General features: G+C 33.0%; 4 protein-coding genes and 1 long non-coding RNA gene across 5 annotated transcripts; 1 reads left to right on the top strand and 4 right to left on the bottom strand.

Moving 5' to 3' along the window:
• The first annotated feature begins 417 nt into the window (after nt 1-417).
• On the top strand, nt 418-4,056 carry LOC123219019 (monothiol glutaredoxin-S17-like). The gene is made up of 3 exons (XM_044640672.1): nt 418-710; nt 793-867; nt 2,654-4,056. Exons 1-3 carry the CDS (start codon nt 537-539, stop codon nt 3,860-3,862), a joined length of 1,458 nt encoding a protein of 485 aa, XP_044496607.1. The 5' UTR covers nt 418-536; the 3' UTR covers nt 3,863-4,056.
• Nucleotides 4,057-4,662: 606 nt separating this feature from the next.
• Nucleotides 4,663-7,070, bottom strand: LOC123219018 (pentatricopeptide repeat-containing protein At4g21705, mitochondrial). Its single transcript, XM_044640671.1, has 2 exons — nt 6,754-7,070; nt 4,663-5,939 (listed from the first exon to the last, which is right to left on the bottom strand). The coding sequence occupies exons 1-2, from the start codon at nt 7,030-7,032 to the stop codon at nt 4,677-4,679; spliced, it is 1,542 nt and encodes a 513-aa protein (XP_044496606.1). The 5' UTR covers nt 7,033-7,070; the 3' UTR covers nt 4,663-4,676.
• Nucleotides 7,071-7,926: 856 nt separating this feature from the next.
• Nucleotides 7,927-9,789, bottom strand: LOC123218452 (heat stress transcription factor B-2a-like). Its single transcript, XM_044639913.1, has 2 exons — nt 9,293-9,789; nt 7,927-8,356 (listed from the first exon to the last, which is right to left on the bottom strand). Exons 1-2 carry the CDS (start codon nt 9,575-9,577, stop codon nt 8,045-8,047), a joined length of 597 nt encoding a protein of 198 aa, XP_044495848.1. The 5' UTR covers nt 9,578-9,789; the 3' UTR covers nt 7,927-8,044.
• A 2,202-nt stretch (nt 9,790-11,991) lies between these two features.
• On the bottom strand, nt 11,992-12,850 carry LOC123219802. The gene is made up of 2 exons (XR_006502908.1): nt 12,692-12,850; nt 11,992-12,561 (listed from the first exon to the last, which is right to left on the bottom strand). It is a non-coding gene; the product is annotated as an uncharacterized LOC123219802 (long non-coding RNA).
• A 1,505-nt stretch (nt 12,851-14,355) lies between these two features.
• LOC123218674 (E3 ubiquitin-protein ligase RMA1H1-like) lies at nt 14,356-17,995 on the bottom strand. The gene is made up of 2 exons (XM_044640206.1): nt 17,843-17,995; nt 14,356-15,243 (listed from the first exon to the last, which is right to left on the bottom strand). Exon 2 carries the CDS (start codon nt 15,195-15,197, stop codon nt 14,475-14,477), a length of 723 nt encoding a protein of 240 aa, XP_044496141.1. The 5' UTR covers nt 15,198-15,243; nt 17,843-17,995; the 3' UTR covers nt 14,356-14,474.
• Between the last annotated feature and the right edge of the window lie 1,004 nt (nt 17,996-18,999).

Raw genomic sequence — 18,999 nt, 5'->3', positions numbered from 1 at the left:
TTAATTCTTATTGTAATCGAAGGCATACCCTTATCTAAAAGTACATAATTAATTGACCAATTTGTCCTTAGCTTCTTTAAGCATTAAACACAGTGATTAACCCACCTCTGAAACATTCAAACATATTTTTAAATGTATATAAAATTATATATATTTTTATTTATATATATATATATATATATATATATATATGTTATAATATAATTTTATCATTTTAAATTAAATTAATATTTAATTATATGATAATATATATATTTATATATTTAAAATAGATATATATATTATAAATAAAATTTTACTGATGAGAATAACCCAAAATAAAAATAAAATGAGATAATAGAAAATCAACGGTGATTAATTGGTCATGATATTCTGCGTCACGAAAAGATTACATTAAAAGGTGGCTTCTAGGACCAGGTTTTGGAAACGGGTATCGGGTGCTCTCTGATAACTGTAAAGCATAAATAAAGAAAGTGCAGTCGTATCGGGGTGTGTGTGTGTGAGACGAGGCTGTGAAGAAATAGAAGAGAGAAGTGATGGGCGGTGGGTCAGTGAAGGAATTGAAATCAAAGGAGGAACTGGATAACGTGTGCCAGAGTGGCGCAACGGTTATCCTGCACTTCTGGGCTTCATGGTGTGAAGCCTCCAACCACATGTATCAAGTTTTTTCTCACCTCTCTACCGATTTCCCCCATGCCCATTTCTTCACGGTTAGATTTTTTCTTCTATTTTTCAAGTTTTTTTTTTCTTATAAAAATAAAAACCATTGGTTAATTGGGATGGGAATTGTAGGTTGAAGCTGAGGAGCAACCTGAAATATCTGAGGCTTACTCTGTTTCTGCTGTGCCTTATTTTGTCTTCTTCAAGGTATATATATTTTGTTACTCTTCAGTTTAGTTTTCATTTTATGCATTGATAGGGTATGTATGTGTGGAGATTTACTAGTTTTGTTCTTTAGAGAATTTAAGAAATTATGATTTTTGTTTGAATGACACAGTTTTAACTTCTTAAATCGAGGATTATTGAAAATTGGTGTTCATCACTATTTTGTAGAGAGGGTGATCCTAATTGTAATGTCTTAAGTCTTTTTACTCATTGATTATGGTTTGCAGTCTTTTTTGTCTTTGATTGTGGTTTTGAGTATCTATTTCCATCATTTTAGATTGTGATTTTACTTTGTTATTCAAAATTTACGTTGATCACCGGTAGGTTGATTGTAATGTTCTTCCTAGATTTATGATCATGTACTGTACGGTCGATGTCATTGTGTTTATTTTTTTTCTTTTGAATTGATAATTGCTATCCCATTTCACTGGAAGTGTAAGCAAGATTTATTTATGAGTGAATAAAGATGCAAAAGAAGGATGCGATTGAACTGTGGTGGTATAACCTTGAGAATTAAACATTGGAGTTTATAGTGTTTGAATCAATACCACACGACATTAATCTTGAGTGAGGAGAAAATTTCTGTGATAACATATATTATGGCTCTATCAGTAGGTATTGTAGAAATATATGAGCAACTACCTCCCCTTACAGATGATATTAACAAAAATTGGCAGAAATTTTTTAGAAGTGAATAGTTGGAATGTGTTATTCTAGCTAATAATTTGTATCCATGATGTTTCATAGGCAAATGTGGAGGTTGGATATTGCTAATCACACACTCACTTTTGACATGTTGATTTATCTATTTTTACACCAATGAAACAAGTAGGTAGAGTTTATGAATTGTCCCTAAAATTTTAACATGAAACAAGATGGTAGATTTCTGGTATGACTCTCATTATTCATGTAGAGATTTGAACATAGGTGGTATTTGGGATAATTCTATTTTTATTGGGGCAAAAAAGTTAAGTGAGAGTTGTCTTTGTCACTTCTTCCTTTTGGGGTTAACTTTATACCTTTCTCACTTCTTACGGGCTTAGGCTAAGTTGGTCCTCAACAATCATATTCATATAGATCCCAGGTACTGAGGCAATTAGGATACAGTAGTTTGGCTTTTGATCTCTTGAATTTTTTTTTTAATTTGGAAACAATGATAATTGGTCTTTTACGGTTCACTCTGAAATTTTTACTGGAAATGAGTGGAGAACTGTAGCTTAGAATTCATCAATGTCTTTGTGTTTTAATATATATATATATTCAGTATCACACTAACCTGTTGATATTTTTATCTGATATTCATATAAAAGTAGTGGATTTGCCTAAAAAAAATTAGTCTTCAGCTGAGGCAAGTGGCTTTTTGTGAACATGGTTTCACGACAACAAGAGCGCTGTGGTTACTGCAATCAGTAAATGACTTCCAGTTGTCTTAGCATTTTATGGATGGTATAACTTTCAGGGCATTTCAATGTAAAACATGATCATAATTAATTGATCTATCTTTTCAATAGTTCAATCTAGTTGACATATCGTTCTGTTTTTAGTTAACACAATAGGGTTCCATTTACATGGATGGCATCTTCAAAGATATCCTTCTATATTTATAACTTTTCAAAATTAGTCATGAAATTTAGGTGCTTTTATTATTTCATTTTTTCCCCTTCTGTAGTTTTTTATGATGACACTACAGATGTTTCCCCTTCTGTTTAGCTTTTGGTTTGCTTAATAGGTCAGGCTAAAGTTCCTATTATATGATTTTTCTTGACAGGATGGTAAAAGTGTTGATAAATTGGAAGGTGCAGATCCATCTAGTTTGGCCAACAAGGTTGCTAAAGTTGCTGGCTCAGTGAACCCAGGAGAACCTGCAGCTCCTGCCAGCCTCGGGATGGCTGCAGGAGCCACTGTCCTTGAAGCTGTGAAAGAGCTAGCACAAGAGAATGGTTCTTCTCAGTTGAACAACCAAGTGCAACTTGGCCTCAGTGATGCACTTAAAAAGCGACTGCAGCAGCTGATTGATTCTTACCCTGTCATGTTATTTATGAAAGGAAGCCCTGAAGAGCCCAAGTGTGGATTCAGTAGGCAAGTTGTTGACGTTTTGAAAGCTGAAAAGGTCACATTTGGAAGTTTTGACATTCTTTCTGACAACGAAGTTCGTAAGGGATTGAAGAAGTTTTCTAACTGGCCAACATTTCCACAGCTCTATTGCAAAGGAGAACTTCTTGGTGGGTGTGAGATAGCAATTGCTATGCACAAGAGTGGTGAACTAAAAGACATTTTCCGAGATCATGGAATTGAAACTGTTGATGGCAATGGAAAGAGTGGCATCTCTGTATCAATTGGCTTAAGCACAACTGTCGCCTCTCAATTGGAAAGTCTGATTAATTCAAGCCCTGTAATGCTGTTTATGAAGGGAAAACCAGAAGAACCCAAGTGTGGATTCAGTGGGAAGGTAGTCGAAATCCTCAGACAAGAAAAGGTTGATTTTGGGAGTTTTGACATACTCACTGATGAAGAGGTTCGCCAAAGTCTTAAAATTAATTCAAACTGGTCTAGTTATCCCCAACTGTATATTAAAGGTGAACTTATTGGTGGATCAGACATTGTCTTGGAGATGCAAAAAAGTGGGGAACTTAAAAAGGTTTTAGCTGAAAAAGGTATTATCAGTCAGAAAGAGAACCTTGAAGATCGCCTGAAGAACTTAATTAAGTCATCACCAGTGATGCTCTTTATGAAGGGTACCCCAGATGCTCCTAGATGCGGCTTCAGTTCCAAAGTTGTCAATGCCCTTAGGGAAGAGGGTGTGAGTTTTGGGTCATTTGATATTTTAAGCGATGAGGAAGTGAGGCAGGGATTAAAAGGCCTTTCAAACTGGCCAACTTTCCCCCAGTTATACCACAAAGGTGAGCTGATAGGAGGCTGTGATATTGTACTGGAGCTACGAAACAATGGAGAGCTGAAATCCACCCTATCAGAGTAGGGTCTATACAATTTTCATCAATTAATACAAGATAAACCTGGGATAAATTTCAGTTGTCTTTGGTAGAGTTGCCTTTGACATTATGTGTGTTCCACAAGTTTCCTTGATGTAAGCTATGGTGACTTTATATCATATGATTTTTTTTCAAGTAATTAATTAGAAGATTTCACAAGCATGACAAAGATTCAAACCCATGATTTCTCTTTTTAAGTTCTAATATCTCTCTCTTTTTTTTTTTTTTGGTTATATACTTTGTGGTATATCTAAAGTGTCATTTACATATCTCTTATTCCTATATGTCCGAATTTTTTTTCCCTATAATTGTGATTTGATGCCCTTCCCTGCAAGATTTTTATATTGTTTATGCATTGTAACTGACCACGAGATGCTGAAGAGATTGACCGTGATCATCTGAGTGTCGCCTCTTGCACATCCTCAAGAAATTTAGATGGTTACACTATTAATTATATATTATACATTAACTTAAATTTTCTTAACTCATAAACTAAACTTGTAAATTGAAGAAGCCAGAAAGATAAAACTTGACATTCAAAAACCCACTCACAAATAGATAAAAGTGACCAGCACAAACAATGCTAAAAACCATGGGACTCCGACTGGATTAAGTAAATGTAAAGAATGGGGAAAAGTGAAAATGAACCTCTACTTATAAGTGAGGCAGCAGTATGAAAATCAATCTTGTTATGTTAAAAATGCAGTCAATTTGTACCTCCAACATTTCATAATGCTGATGTGTGCCATGAAACTAGTCCTGGGCGTGAACCAAAATATTCATATGGTTTAGTGAGAAGAATTAAGAGTCATTGATTTTAAAATTTCCATCATCCCACATGCTAAGTAAGTTCTTTGTTTCATCATCTTGGTCAATTTTATCAGCTTTCATGCATGCTAAAAGTTTATCAAGCCCTTTACCACCTCTTATATATGCCTTTATCAAGGCATGATACATTTGTCTGTTGACAGGGAAGACAGCCCTCAATGCAGCCACAAAAGCTTCTACATCTTGAACACTACCTTCATCACCCAGTCTAATCAAAATGTCTGCAATCAACTTTGGGCTTGGTTTCCATCCTTTACCTTCCACGTGTAAAGAAAGGGCGATCTTCATGCAGTCCAAACCTTTCTTTGTCTTACCCTCAGTAAAATAGCCTGCTGCCACAACTGCCCAACTGTTTGGGGTGGTAATCTTTCCTTTTCCCATCAAGTTTTCAAGCATAGCTTCTGCTTTCTCATATAATCCATTTTTACAGTATCCAATAATGATGGTGTTTGGTATGCGAACATCATAACTGTTGCCAGATGATTCCCACTCTTGTAGCAATTTCTCAGCTTCTTCAAGCTCCCCAAGCTTCACCAGAGATTCCAGCATGGTGATGTAGTCCCTGTTTATATACCTCTTACAAGCACTCTTCTCTAAATCCCACATTCTCAGCACCTCAGATTTATTCCCTAAACTTGCATATAGCGATATCAAATGATTATAGCCTATTCCATCTTTCTTATCTAGCCTCTCTTCTGATTTTCTTAAGACATCAAATGCCTTATCAATAAGGTTGGCTTTAATGTAAAAATTAGCAGCAACAGCATATGTATTCCAGTCCATGACAATCTGAGGTTGGCTCTCCATCTCTCTTAAAACTGTTTCCATTCCCTCAATATCAGATCTAGCACCATAGGAATTTATGCAAATTCTGTAGCTGAAGTTGTCAGGAGAGACTCTGTTTTCCTTCATCTCAGTTAGCACATGAGGGACCTTCTCGTGTTGCCCAATTTTTGTGTAAAGACACATGATGTCATTATAAGTGAGAGCAGATGATGCAAATCCCATCTCCTTCATTTTCTGTAAATGGGAGAGGGACTTGTCAATTTGACGCTGTCGCACATAACAATTCAAAAGAGCTCCATATGTTTTATCAGTTTTATCCTGGTCTTTCAGATTATTAAAATAGTTTTCAGCAGATATAAACCCACGGACCCGGCCAATCAGATCCAACTGCACAGCATGTTCACTTGATGTAAAAATACATACACCATTCTTATTCATCCACTCCGAAACCTGCAACCAGAAAGAATCAACAAACAAGATATTACAATCATATTTATTTGAAGAGCTACTCTTTCTAAGGATTTGTCTCTGAGTGTATGATATAGCTCTCTTGCAGGCCAAAAGCACATAAGATACTGTTCAAATACCCCATTACTAATCACAGTTTGTGTCAATATGTTTAACTAGGTACAAACCACAATTCATGATTGTATCATTACATTCTCCATAAGCAAGGTCTATCAAGCAAAAGTTGGACAGAAAAAAAAATAGTCAATGAGAGCTATCCACTGACATCAATTATACTGACTAAAGGGTCAAAAAGGCCAAAAGAGAAAAATACATCCAAGTGGAATTTTTTTTCCGTGGAAACCTGATAATTTCATTCTCACTTATGCTTTCTAAGCCAAAATCAGACCCAAAATCTTCTAGGATTAGGTTTATGACTTCTCCTGAGTATAATATTACTTTATACTGTCCCATCATCAATTTTCCCTTTTGGCAAGGCTATTAACCATATCTTTATGCCTTAAAACTAATTTTGCTTTCTCCCATTCGTGTTTAACACTGATTTTAGATTGTAAAATTGTTCAAATGGTTCAACAAATGAACATTATCTCTATACATTTCCGCTAACGCTTTTGTCTATAAAAATCTGAGCCAATAAATCATGTAACTTCAACACAGAAGACTTCAAGCAACGAATAATAGCATTTTAATATCAAGTTATTTCCATAAGAATCTATAAAATTAAAACCTTAACCTGTCTCTCATTTTCTCAGTAACACAACAGAGCTAAAAATTGAAAACCCCAAAGAATACAAACCTCAAGGGCTTGAGTAAAGCGCTTCCGCTTACGAAGATCGTGAATAATGCGTTGAAGCTCCCCAACTCGAACTTTATTTCCATATTTGACCCAATTTTCAAGCTCTGGCACTACACTTGCGTTGGGGCTACCTAAAGGACTTATCTTTGAAAATAAGGTCAATTTGTTGACCCTATTTGTGTAGTAAAATCTGCCAATGATAGCATTTTGGATCTGGACCTTTAATATGAGTTTGGATTTTGAAATCATGCTGTTTAGGGTTTTCAGCGGAGAAAACATTTTGGTGCAGTCTGCCAGAGATGGCTTGTAGCCTTCTGATATGTCTTATAAACTACATGTCATCCATAATTCATAGAACTTATGGATGACATGTCGACTATATGCAGGAAGAGCATAAGATTTGTCACTCTATTGGATTTGACCCAAGCTTCTTCAAACTCAAAAATGAGTTCAATTCGAATGAGTTTAAAACAAAATTGAGTTAAACGAACTCAAGCTCAAGTTTAAGAGTTAAATATTTTCAAATTTTATTTTAAGTTTCAGGGGTATTCGATTTATTAAACTTATAAACTTAGAAAATTTCGATATGAATTAATTAAAATAATATCATTTTTACAAATATATATTAAAAAGATTTCATTTTAATTATATTTTATTTAGTTATAATATTAAATCGATATTGAAACTCAATTTAAGTTCAAACTCAAATGTGACTCTTCTCAAGTGAGCTAAGCTTGAAAAATTTTTAGTCAAGCTTGGTGAATTTAACGTCAAATTCAGCTACACTCAAATTGAGCTAAATTTAGATCGGTTTGACTCTAACCTGGATTTTCAAGTGGTTCTTTGGACATATGAATTGATGGTAAGTCATTCACACATTTAACAAAGGAACGACATGTCATCCATCTGAAAATCAACGACATGTCTCCTGAGAAATCTGCAGGCAGTCGCCAGGGTAAACGTAATAGGGGAGTGCTTACCCAAAAAAAAAAAATGTAATTATGATTTTTTCAAAGTCGGTGATAAAATCTTCATCATGAAACTCAGCTTCGTATTTTCAGATTTACAGGTTCTGGTTTTGCCGTATTCATTTTATTTTTTCTTTCCTTAGCTTTTAGAGATGCTAAGATTAGCTGCTTTTATTTGAAACAGAGATGCAAGACTGAGAAAGGGTTGAACCAAATGACTCATTGCAGGCAAAAGAAACTGAGAATTCATTAACTCCCTAAACAAGCTGCATCATATTAATTGCCTCTTCATTCTCAAAATATTACACTGATTTATTAAGCACTTAACACAGCCTCCTGACTTTGTTCTCTTGGGCTCCCACGTGTTGTGCCAGGCAATCCAACAACTTAATTTCCAGTGCTTTGAATTGAGCAATTTGCGTCTGCAGTTGCAGCTTTTGCTTCCTCAAATTCTCGTTCTCCTCCATGACGGCTTCTGCATTAACGTTGATCCCTTCACCAGAAGCCTTGAGGTAAGCTGGATACACACTGGGATCACTTTTCTTTCTAGTAATCTCCATTAGCATATGCCTGCAACCTTTCTGAAACTTCTCGTGCTTAAATTCCCATCGCTTGGGGGACGTTTTCTTGAATCCCTGTTTCAAATCATGGGTCAAAATGAAGCCAAATATAATAACATATATTGTCAACACATGTTTGCCATTGATATTGCGCAGTATGATCAAGCTGAATCTTATGAAACTTCCCTTTTTTTATTCTTATACTTTAATAATAGATATCATGCCTAAGGTCAAGGTAGTTGAATAAAAAGAGTAGCAGTCCATGCATCATTCTTGTTCTAGCAGATATCTTTGAAAAGAATTCATTGATTAAAGGAATTTTAAAACTATAGTTTTTAATGCTCCAACATGCAGATATATCGTTGAATATAAAGCTCACCTTTTTGGAAAACTGAGTACTCCTTAGGAAACTGATTAAAGTAAATACCACCCTGGATTTAATTTTTCTAAAAGCATTTTGAAGGTGTGACGGCAATGAGATTGCAAGTGCAAGGTATCGGATTTGGGTTCCAATGGATGCGAGATTGATATAGCTTTAAACTATCTAATCTCAACAGCTAACTTTCAAGTGTTAGTTTTCCTAAGGTTTATATAATTTGGTATCAAAATCATCACTACGTTCTCTAAGTGCAACATACAACACTGATGGTGACAGTAATATTACAGTGTTCGCCTAAGTCAAGTAGGGAGCCTAACAGCCAGCCCATGTGAGCCCGGGGCTATGGAGCTTGGTGATATGTTAGGATTCCAAGTGTAAAATATAAAACTTGAATCCCGACGGGCTTCTAGGATACGATATGACTTTGAACACTCTAATCTCAACAAGTAGTTTTTAAGATATGGTTTTTGAAGGTTCATATAAAATAATTTATATATTATAAGTAAATGATTATTTCTGGCTTAGAAGCAAAATCTTTGTCCTTCAAACAATTTGTGCTGGAAGAATATGTGAAGATATCTGAACATAGAAGTCATAAAATAGCATAAGACAATGATATCAGTAGTACTCACATAAGTATTAAGCTGCCGAATGAAGCTCGAAAAATTGTTGTGCTTGAAGAATCTGGGCAGCATGAGCTCCGAGAACTCGGCCGGAGACCATACTATAAGTCCAGTTCCATCACCATTCCATGAAACAATCTTCTGTTTACCATATTCTTCTTCATCTCCATCCCCTTGTTCGACCAAATCAAATGTCTTCAACAAGAATGGAGCAGGATTCTTTGTCCTTGGAGACTGCCCTACTGAGCTTCTGCTGGTGCCTAATTGATTAGCCTCTAAAACGTTTCCTTTCATACTTTCTGGTAGTTTTAGCTTTATAAATTTATCTCAGCAAACCTTTCTTTTATTCCACAGCCCTCTATTTATACCATCTAGTACTTTTTCTCTTTGCTTCTACTGGTGGCGCTGTGCAGGGTAGACTTTTGCATCTTTTTTCTAATCACTTTGTTGCTTCTTTTTCACCTTTCTATTGTTTTTTCTCACCTTTTTATTGTTTTTTTCTCAGTGTATGCAACTTTCTATGACCTGAATATACCTATATTCCAACAACAGACAACAGTGGATCTTCAATAATTGAATGTGGTTTTGGAAGATTTTGGATAGAGTGATTAGAAGTTTCATGATTTTAGCCTCAGATAGTTGGTGATATAGATCCATAGTATTTATTTATTGCTATAATTTGTATGTTTTGGAAATACTGACTAAATCTTGGAAGGGTCTAGCAAACTCTAACGTGGGAAATAATTATTGGTAGGTTGATTGATTTTGTAACAATATGTGAAGTGATGACACTTACATAGGATATAGATAAGGATGTGATTAGTGATATTATTATAAGTTTGTTGATGAGGTTTTTTCAAAAAAAGAAAAAATCAATTATGGTAAGATATAAACAAAATATAATGTGGTTTAATCTATTGTTAGAGACTCTAGTCTATAGTTATATAATTTGATATGTAATACTTCTGAAGAAAAGTCTTACATGCCTTGGAAAGGATTTGAAATCTCTAATGTGACGACATTTAATCACTGTTTGTATTAGTGAAAATGATTGATTATCGTTTGAGAAACAAGAGTTCTTTAGTACAACTAACTGTTTAGAGCGATCAATTTCCCTAATATTTTCGTTGGAAAATGTGACGATGTAAGTAGGCTTACATTGAAAATTGGTACGTGAGGAAAGAGAGTGTGTTGCGAGGAAAGAGTGTGTTGCTCAAGTTCAAGGGACCTCTTCACTCTGAAAAATGAAAGAGTATTGTAAATAAACTTTTTGGTAGCACATTTTGCTTACTCTTGGTGGATTAAATTCCAAACCTTGAGAGACATTTATACATTCAGTTTCGACCTCTTCATGGCACAAGTTGTTCATAGATCATGTTAGCATGTATATGACTTGATTTTGGACAAAAGGTCATAAAGACAATAGCTAGATTTCTATGAGAGTTTATTTGTCTATCTTAAGACGATACTTCTCTAATCCTAAGTGTTAGACATTAACTATATAGAGTTATATAATTTATCTACTATTTGGTTTTTTTCATCACTCTCTTTCTACGTCTATTTGTCTATCATTTTCCATAAATGATCCCTTGTATTTATAGGATAAAAGAAATGTTTTACAATCTCATCAACTACATTCTAATTTTAAATTCAAAAAGTAATTTTATAATTCTTTACACATTAATGATATGATAACAAGCGACTTTTGATAGGTTCGAATATTATTGTTTTCCATCGCAAGTGAGTGATACAGAATGAATGTTATTGTTAGATTACATTCTTTGAACAAAGAACCAGATGAGGAACGAGTCGCTACTTCTATAACTAATCATTTTACTAGAAGTTAGTTTGCGGATTGGAGTTTACCATCTAACAAAGTTAATAATCTAATCCATGAAATAAGAAAATGGTGGAGAATTATATTAAGAATCACATAGAGAGAGTTGGTATAAAATTGATAGCAACGAGGAAAGCTACATTTGACTATGGTAAACCGGTTAGGTGTTTAGCAGTGCCTAATGGCCAGTGGCATTGAAACCATGTGCTTAACAAGCAAGTTCACTTGCCCTGTTTTTTCTTTCACTTTCTTTTACCTTTCTTCTCTTTTCTTCACACTTGCTTTTTGTGAAAGAGACACGAGTGTGACATTGCCGCCCACTATTTCTTCTGTGATTTGTGAAAGCCAATACGCAATTAACATATTTTCTTTTGACCAGATAGCAGGAGGGACATCACTAATAATGTATATTTCGGGATTAAATTATTATGAAACTAAGCTTCATCATCAAGTTGGACTCTCTATTACTAGTTTATATCTATGATCTCTTTAAAACTTGACTGTTTCTGGCAGCAACAATATATATTTGGAATGAGTAGTGTTATATGCATAACTTTTATATACAATTTTGTATACAATTTTATGCACAAACTGTGACATATTTCCTTATAATTGGGTGTTGATTTATCTTAAATTTTCAACTATTTAATTATATGATTATACATCGATATTTCAACTCAAAAAATCATGTATGCAGACTGCAGCTCAGAATGTATTGGGTGTAAAAGTGAAACACCTGATAGTAAATTTACAGATAGAATTTAGACTATTTCTGAAAATCCAGAAGCAGTCAGTTATCCTTTTGAAGAAAGAAAAACAAGTCATGTAAATTTTTAACCTTAAATTATCACTATGTTCTATCTTTAGGGTATAAAAAACTTAAATGAGTATCTGCCATTTAGATTATGCCATAATGAAAAAATCCTCTAGTTTGTCAGGCAATCCTGAAGAAATCTTCTGATAAATGGCAACTTATTAAAAACCAGATACATTTTCTCTTCCTTGCCTATATAAACTAACTAAGCTTCTCAGAGCAGCATCTTCTCCTCATCAAAACAACTGCAAAATCTTTGTATGTATACATTCTGAAGTAATTCTTTTCTGCAGTCACTCAATGTGGGGTGACCAAAACACAGCAATGACTTTGGTCGTTGCTCATGGCAATTCAAAGCAGAGTGCTTTTAGGGCCTAATGCGAGAGGCTGATGCACAATTTCTCTCTGTCCAGGAATTCTGAGGAGGTCTTATAGCAGAAAACAGTGGAGTTAATTTGTGCAAAACTTTTTTCACTCTGCAAGGACTTTCAGGATCTACTTCTTAGTTCATCTTCTCCATAAAAGAATGGCATATGGGGTGCAGGTAGAAGAGTTTACCTTGACAAGCTGCCTCCAGGTTGCTTTGAAGAGGAAGATGGACTAGGGGTCTGGCTCTAATGATAGATCCTGAAAGTCCATATACATATTTAAATATACAATTAAATACACAGATGATATACTATTTTTAGATATATTATGGAAGGTGTAGAGCCATTTTAAAGCTGAAGAGAGTAAAGAATACAAACTTGTGTTTTACCTGTTGGAGTTAAAGGCTTTCAGTCTTGGATTGTAGAGAGGATTGAAAGGACAAAATTAAAAGCCCACCAAAATTTGGAAAGCCATACACTAATAAGAGTAACTTGTTCAAAACTTGGCTTTAACAAGAATGATAGGAATTAAGTCATGACCAATTCATCATGGATTGGAATTTAGGAGAGATATTGAAGCTTTTGTATTCTCTAAAATCAGTAAACCAAAACCATGTTGGTTCAAGGATTCATAGTAATAATCCCCTAAGGTATAATTAAATAACAGAATTTCCCCTGTTGTTATCATAGAAATCCCTCAATCATTATGTTTTTTTCTTTTTTTGTGTTGAAATAAATAGTAAAAAGGAAATTAAGTATTCAGTAAAATTATGTGTACCCACTTTGAGTACACATATAGATATACATTAATATGTGTTATCGTGTGATTAGATAATTTTGAATTAAAGATAAAGTAACATTCAATCACATAATAACACATATGAGTACGTATAGTATTACTCTTAAGTTATCAACCCATTATATGATAATTTCTAACAACTCACTAAGCATAGGGGACTTTTGTTATTTTTGAAATCTTAGGGGAAATTTTTACTATTTGATTAAATATAAGGGAAACAAGATGAGACCCTTAAATTTATTAAATATATATATATATATATTTTTTATAAGGTTCCAAGTCAAAATGAATGCAGAAAACTTGGTTATGGTTGGATTATAGATAACCTAACACATGGAAATTGTGAGAAATCTTTGAATTTTCCTTTGAAAATCCCTTGTGTTCTTTATTTGACAAGAAAGGTAAAAAGAAAAGTATATTTTAAATTTAATATTGAAGTTTCATATTCTAACCAAATAAAGTATCCATCCATTCATGCTTTTATTATGTAAGTAATGAAAGAATCAATAAAGTAATTGAACTTACAATAATAAATTAGGATGACAAAATCCCATGTCCCAACTTTGAGCTTCATTTGCTTTAGCATCAATGATTTCTTTTATAACAAAAGACATCATTTTCTTAGCTTTAAAGCTAATTATCAAAAAAGCTAAAAGTTCTGTAGGCCAAACTGGGCACATCAAGAGATGGAAAATGAATGAAGGCGCTTTTTTTTTTTCACGCATAATATTTTTAGAATCAGATCGAATATTGATCTAGTAGATGAAACAATATAATTCAATCAGTGGTCAAACTAATTGACCCGTGAACAGACTAATTAACTAATTTAAAAATAATATTCAAAACAACTTTAAATTTGTCATTAAACATATAATATAAATCATTTTAGTATCTAATAAATATAATTTGATGATATGTATACTCAAAATTGACAGATAAATTAAGTTCAAATTTCAAAAACAAATTTTTTAAAAATTTTGATATTTTATAAAAATTTTGATATTTTATATTAATGAGGTCAAATCTAATTTTCATTTGTTCGATCTGATGGTTTAAATGATTCAATTCAATTTAATTTTAAAAATGGTTCTCAAACAAATTGAAACCGGGCAATATATCCATAAACAATATATTTTGTACAAAGGGAAAACATATCTCTTTATTGCCCAAAATTACACTTTCTTTTTTTTTAATTTTTAGAATTATTTGAGTGGAAAGTGGCAAGTAACGTAATTGAAGAAATGGAATTCATAATTTTCGGTAAATTTCTCTATTATCAACTCATATATTTATATGTAATGTATCTAATCTACTATTTTAATAAGCTTACATACAGAGTGTACAAAAAAGGAAATGGGAAATTTTACCTATCTTCAAAATACAACAAGGCACAGAAGAAAGCAGCAGAAAAGGAAGATTGAAATTCTGTTTAGTGACTTTTCCACCTGCATCTCTTGCCTTCTCAGCCTGGGGTTACTGCTACCCACTAGGTGATTGGAGTCGGGATAAGTGTATAAGCTTTCTGAATTTCCGAAGACTCTTGCATAAACCATTTCTCCAAACATACCGACTACCGGATGATGAAATCCAGTCATTGTGGGGCCTTCAAGATTGATGAGTGATGGGGAATCCTCTTCTAAATTGCCATGAGGATAAGGATTATAGTGTTGGTTTTGGTAAGGATTACGATATGGAAGCTGTTGAACAGAATTTGATGAAGGAGATTGAAAAGCTTGATTGCCAGAAGCTGGTGGTCTAGGGGGAATAGCCATGCTGCGAATGGGCATCTTGCCTGGAACCTCAGACTCAGTTGGAGTTTGACCCCTACCATAGAGGGGAACCATTTGCGTATGTGATATGTCAGCCTTGCATACTGGGCATTGTGGGTGTTCATCGGAAGAAAGGGACGCACTCTGAACATGAAGCCACTTGTAGATGCAGGGCCAGCAGTAGAGATGGCCACATAAGGTAACCACTGGCTCAAATGCAAGGTCAAGGCAGATATTGCAGTCAAAGCAACCGTTACGATTGTCTGAACCAGTTGCTGCACCTGTAATGGACTTACATTCACGGGCAAAATATTGCTCAAAGGCCATGGATCTGCTCGCACAAGTTGATCTAGGCCCAAGTGTTTTCTTGACACTGAAACCCAAAAAATAAATCAATCCGGATTAGTACTAATTCTAAAGAAATGATTAATATTAGACAACTTACACTCAAAAAACATGTATCTACCTTGCAACACAACAAAACCTGACTGCCCAACCACTAAGAAAAAAAGAGGGTAAAACAAAAGAACTACAGGAACAAGATAATGGTTGTCTTCTTTTGCAAAAGTGCACCTCACGCAACAAATGAGCAGAGAGTTATATGCTAACAAACGCCAAAGTTTCTAAATTATATTGCTTGTTGGAACTCATGATCAAGAGAGGCACCAAACAAAAAGGCCCCACTGCTTGGCTTAATCTTTACCCAAGGGACTAACACAAGAACGTCGAAAAGAACCACAACTTTAAACTCGTTTATTTAATCAACATATGTATGTACAAACAGCATATAGCACATGCCATGCTACTTTGTTTTACCCCTTCTCTTTTCTGTTGAGTAAATATCTATTTTAAGCTTAACATTTTTCACCTAAAACGCTTAAACAAATGTAGCATAAAATAGAAATATTAATGTTGTAATATCCTTAGTCCAATTACCTGACCTATTGTCAAAATATTATTCACTCTAAACACACAATCCATCATAGTTTTGCTTCTGAGTTTTGCAATTCAAAATACATTTTAACAATTTAAGCAACGTACAGATTATTTAACTAGTCAAATTCTCCCACTTTTAATTGATGTAAAATACATAGACAGAGTACAAACAAAGTCAGCATCTCTCTCGTGTTTTGTCGATATAAAATTTGTTTAAAGGTATCACATATACTCCCCTTATAGGACTCAACATCCTCGCTAAGGTTTGCCCCACTATCGTTCAAGAGGACACGCGAAACCACTCTAATATTATTTGTAACATCCCTGATCCAAAAACCTAACCCATTATCAAGATATTGTCTACTTTGGACACACAATCCATTATGGTTTTACTTCTGTGTTTTATAATTCAAAACGTATCTTAACAGTTTAAGGAACTCACAAGTTATTTAACTAGTCAAATTCTCCCACTCTTAACCAATGTGGGATACATAGACAGAATACAGATAAATCCAATATTTTTCCTGTGTTTTGTTAATATAGAATTTATCTAAAGATATCACAAATGTACCAAAAATTTCATCAAACTACCTATGCATAGAGGTAGGTACAAGTCCAAATAAAAAAAAAAAAGGGAAAATTACCATTTTAAAGGAGAATAAGAAATTGATGAAAGTTGTTAGGATTGGTTTTGATTATATCATTGATGATGTCGTCTAAAAATGAAACAAATGCATAAAACGGTGGAACGGATCCAATGAGGAAAAAAAATATTCCAACATTGAATAGTTTAAAATAAAAACAAATAAAAAGACACTTTCCTAACAGATAGCAGAAGAATACGTAACTAAAACGCTTCAGTGCCAAATTAGCTAACATGACATAATAAATAAATAATGTCATGGAAAAGGAAATGGGTAATGGACAATCCAGTAGAGAAACTAATGCTATTAAACAAATGAGAAGCTCTCAAGCAATGGCCCTCTACTGACACCTCCAGTCAATTATTGAAGGGGCAAAAAATTTTTAGAACAGCATGACTTATCATTTAGGAATAAAAAATTATCCCCTCAACTAAACTCTCAGGCCATATATTACACCTAAAATAAAATTTTAACAGTCTTGTGCAAGATTGCAGATGAAAATGGTTAGATAGGAACAACAAAAGTTTTCAAAAGTAAGTCAGAATTTGAAGGAAAAAAAAAAATTTCTTTTCCAAAGTTTTCAAGATTGCAGACGATTTCACATGTATGTTGCCATAAAATCTGAAATCTACTCCATACAAGGATGACAAAACCTTTTTAGTTTTCTATAATATAGCTATTTACTATTTGTTTACCCATTAATCAGAAAAAGAAACCAGACAAATGATAAATAATACTATTTTTACTCAGCAGGACAAGGTTTCACACTGAAGAAATTATGTTCACAAGACACCTAGAAATCCAAACTCACAAAATCATCAACCTTAAAACATTTGAAGCCGCCTACAACCACTTTATAAGTCTAAAAATTTCATCTTTATATATCGTCCATAGGATTTGAACCCATATTCTGTTGTGCTTAACATCTCTCTTCCATTCCAGTTTATCCTCCAGTTTTACTCAGAAGAATCAGATAGTGTTTTCATTAGCGGGTCCCGCTTATACCCCAAAGTGGTGGCTCATATTCCATGTTTTAATTATGGTAAGAATAGCATGACAGAAACCTGATCCCTCAAACTCAGTGGGTTTCATGAAAAAGTCACAAAAATAGCCCAAACAACACCGCATCAATGAATATCTCATTTAACCTTTTAAGATTACAATTTAAATCTGACATTCCCGATTGCTTGATTCTCGGGAAAATTTCTAACAAAAATAAGAGAATCTGACAACATGCAAAATTATTGAAGGTTTACCAAAAAAGTAATGACTTCAAACAATTGCAAATTCAAACAAACGCACAAGATCCATGCCTTTTTCCAATCAAATTACAAAAAAAAAAAAAAAATCCAGGAAAAAGATAATTTAAATTGAAATGAGCAATACACGTACCGAAAACTGATAAAAAGCAATGAAAACGGAGCGTTTCAAGACAGCTTGAGTGGTGAGAGCTTCAAGGATTTTAGGAGTGAAAAATGTAGAAGTTAACATAAAAATAAGACAGAAAGTGAAAGAAATGTGTAGATGGAAAACAGCTGTCTCGAAAAGTCTGTTTGTTTATTGGAGGCGAGAGCTTATAAAGGAATCCGTTCAAGTTTTGGGCTTTAATCTGATGTGGCAACTTCCACAGCGTAAGTGTGTGCTCTTCTCTTTTTAGAAGCGACATTATCTTGTTAAAATGTTAATTAATGAAAGATTTTGGGAAACTTTTACTACGAAACATAAAAAATTTAATCTTATTATAATTTTATATTTATTAATTTTTTATAAAATTAAAAATAATAACTTAAAAAATAATTTAATTAATTAATTCCCAAATTGATAATAAACAAATAATAATAATATTTATTAAAATAAAAAATATTTTAAAAAATACACAAACAAATTTTTGATATAAAATATATTAGTACAACCAAATATAATATAATATATACTAATACTCTTTTAAGAGCATATAAGTAAAATAGTAATAAAAAATATATACACAAATATAAATAAATATATATTTAATATATGTTATTATGTGATTAGATAATTTTAAATTCAAAGTAAAATAACATTCAATCATATGATGACACACATAAATAAACTCAAAATAAATATACATAATATTATTATTTATAAAAATAATATATTAATATTTTTTATTATTGTCAATCAAATATAATAATTATTTATAAATATATATTTTTATTAAATATAATAATAATTTAAATTTAATGATGTTTTAGATAATATATACTTTTTAAATTAATCTTATTAATTATCAATTCTATTATAACAACATTTTAATTAAAAAAGCTTATAATTATATAAAATAAATGGATGTATGTAAATCCTTGTACCCATTTAAATTTTATTTTTTAAAAAATAATTATCGATTTATGTTTTCAGTAATATCAAACGCAGAAAGATCAGTTTTCTTTAATTGAACTCCGCAAGCGCTGCTGATTAGAAGACTTAGTCCATCCAAGTTTTAGTTTGTTGTTAAATTATCGTTGATTAAATTTTAAAAATTTAATTAATTAATTATTAATTATTAAAATTAA

This window comes from Mangifera indica, chromosome 6 (genome assembly GCF_011075055.1).
Source record: "Mangifera indica cultivar Alphonso chromosome 6, CATAS_Mindica_2.1, whole genome shotgun sequence".
NCBI classification, from domain to species: domain Eukaryota; kingdom Viridiplantae; phylum Streptophyta; class Magnoliopsida; order Sapindales; family Anacardiaceae; genus Mangifera; species Mangifera indica.
This window is presented reverse-complemented; position numbering and strand designations above follow the sequence as displayed.

Bases quoted from the DNA above. Each gene is read 5' to 3' on its own strand.
- LOC123218452 (XM_044639913.1), bottom strand. From the start codon at position 9,577: ATGAAAGGAAACGTTTTAGAGGCTAATCAATTAGGCACCAGCAGAAGC. The intron at 8,357-9,292 runs GTGAGTACTACT...GATTTGAAACAG, and splicing joins TTCGGCAGCTTAATACTTAT to GGATTCAAGAAAACGTCCCC.
- LOC123218674 (XM_044640206.1), bottom strand. From the start codon at position 15,197: ATGGCCTTTGAGCAATATTTTGCCCGTGAATGTAAGTCCATTACAGGT.
- LOC123219019 (XM_044640672.1), top strand. From the start codon at position 537: ATGGGCGGTGGGTCAGTGAAGGAATTGAAATCAAAGGAGGAACTGGAT. The intron at 711-792 runs GTTAGATTTTTT...TGGGAATTGTAG, and splicing joins CCCATGCCCATTTCTTCACG to GTTGAAGCTGAGGAGCAACC. The intron at 868-2,653 runs GTATATATATTT...TTTTCTTGACAG, and splicing joins CTTATTTTGTCTTCTTCAAG to GATGGTAAAAGTGTTGATAA.
- LOC123219018 (XM_044640671.1), bottom strand. From the start codon at position 7,032: ATGTTTTCTCCGCTGAAAACCCTAAACAGCATGATTTCAAAATCCAAA. The intron at 5,940-6,753 runs GTTTGTATTCTT...TTCTGGTTGCAG, and splicing joins GCTTTACTCAAGCCCTTGAG to GTTTCGGAGTGGATGAATAA.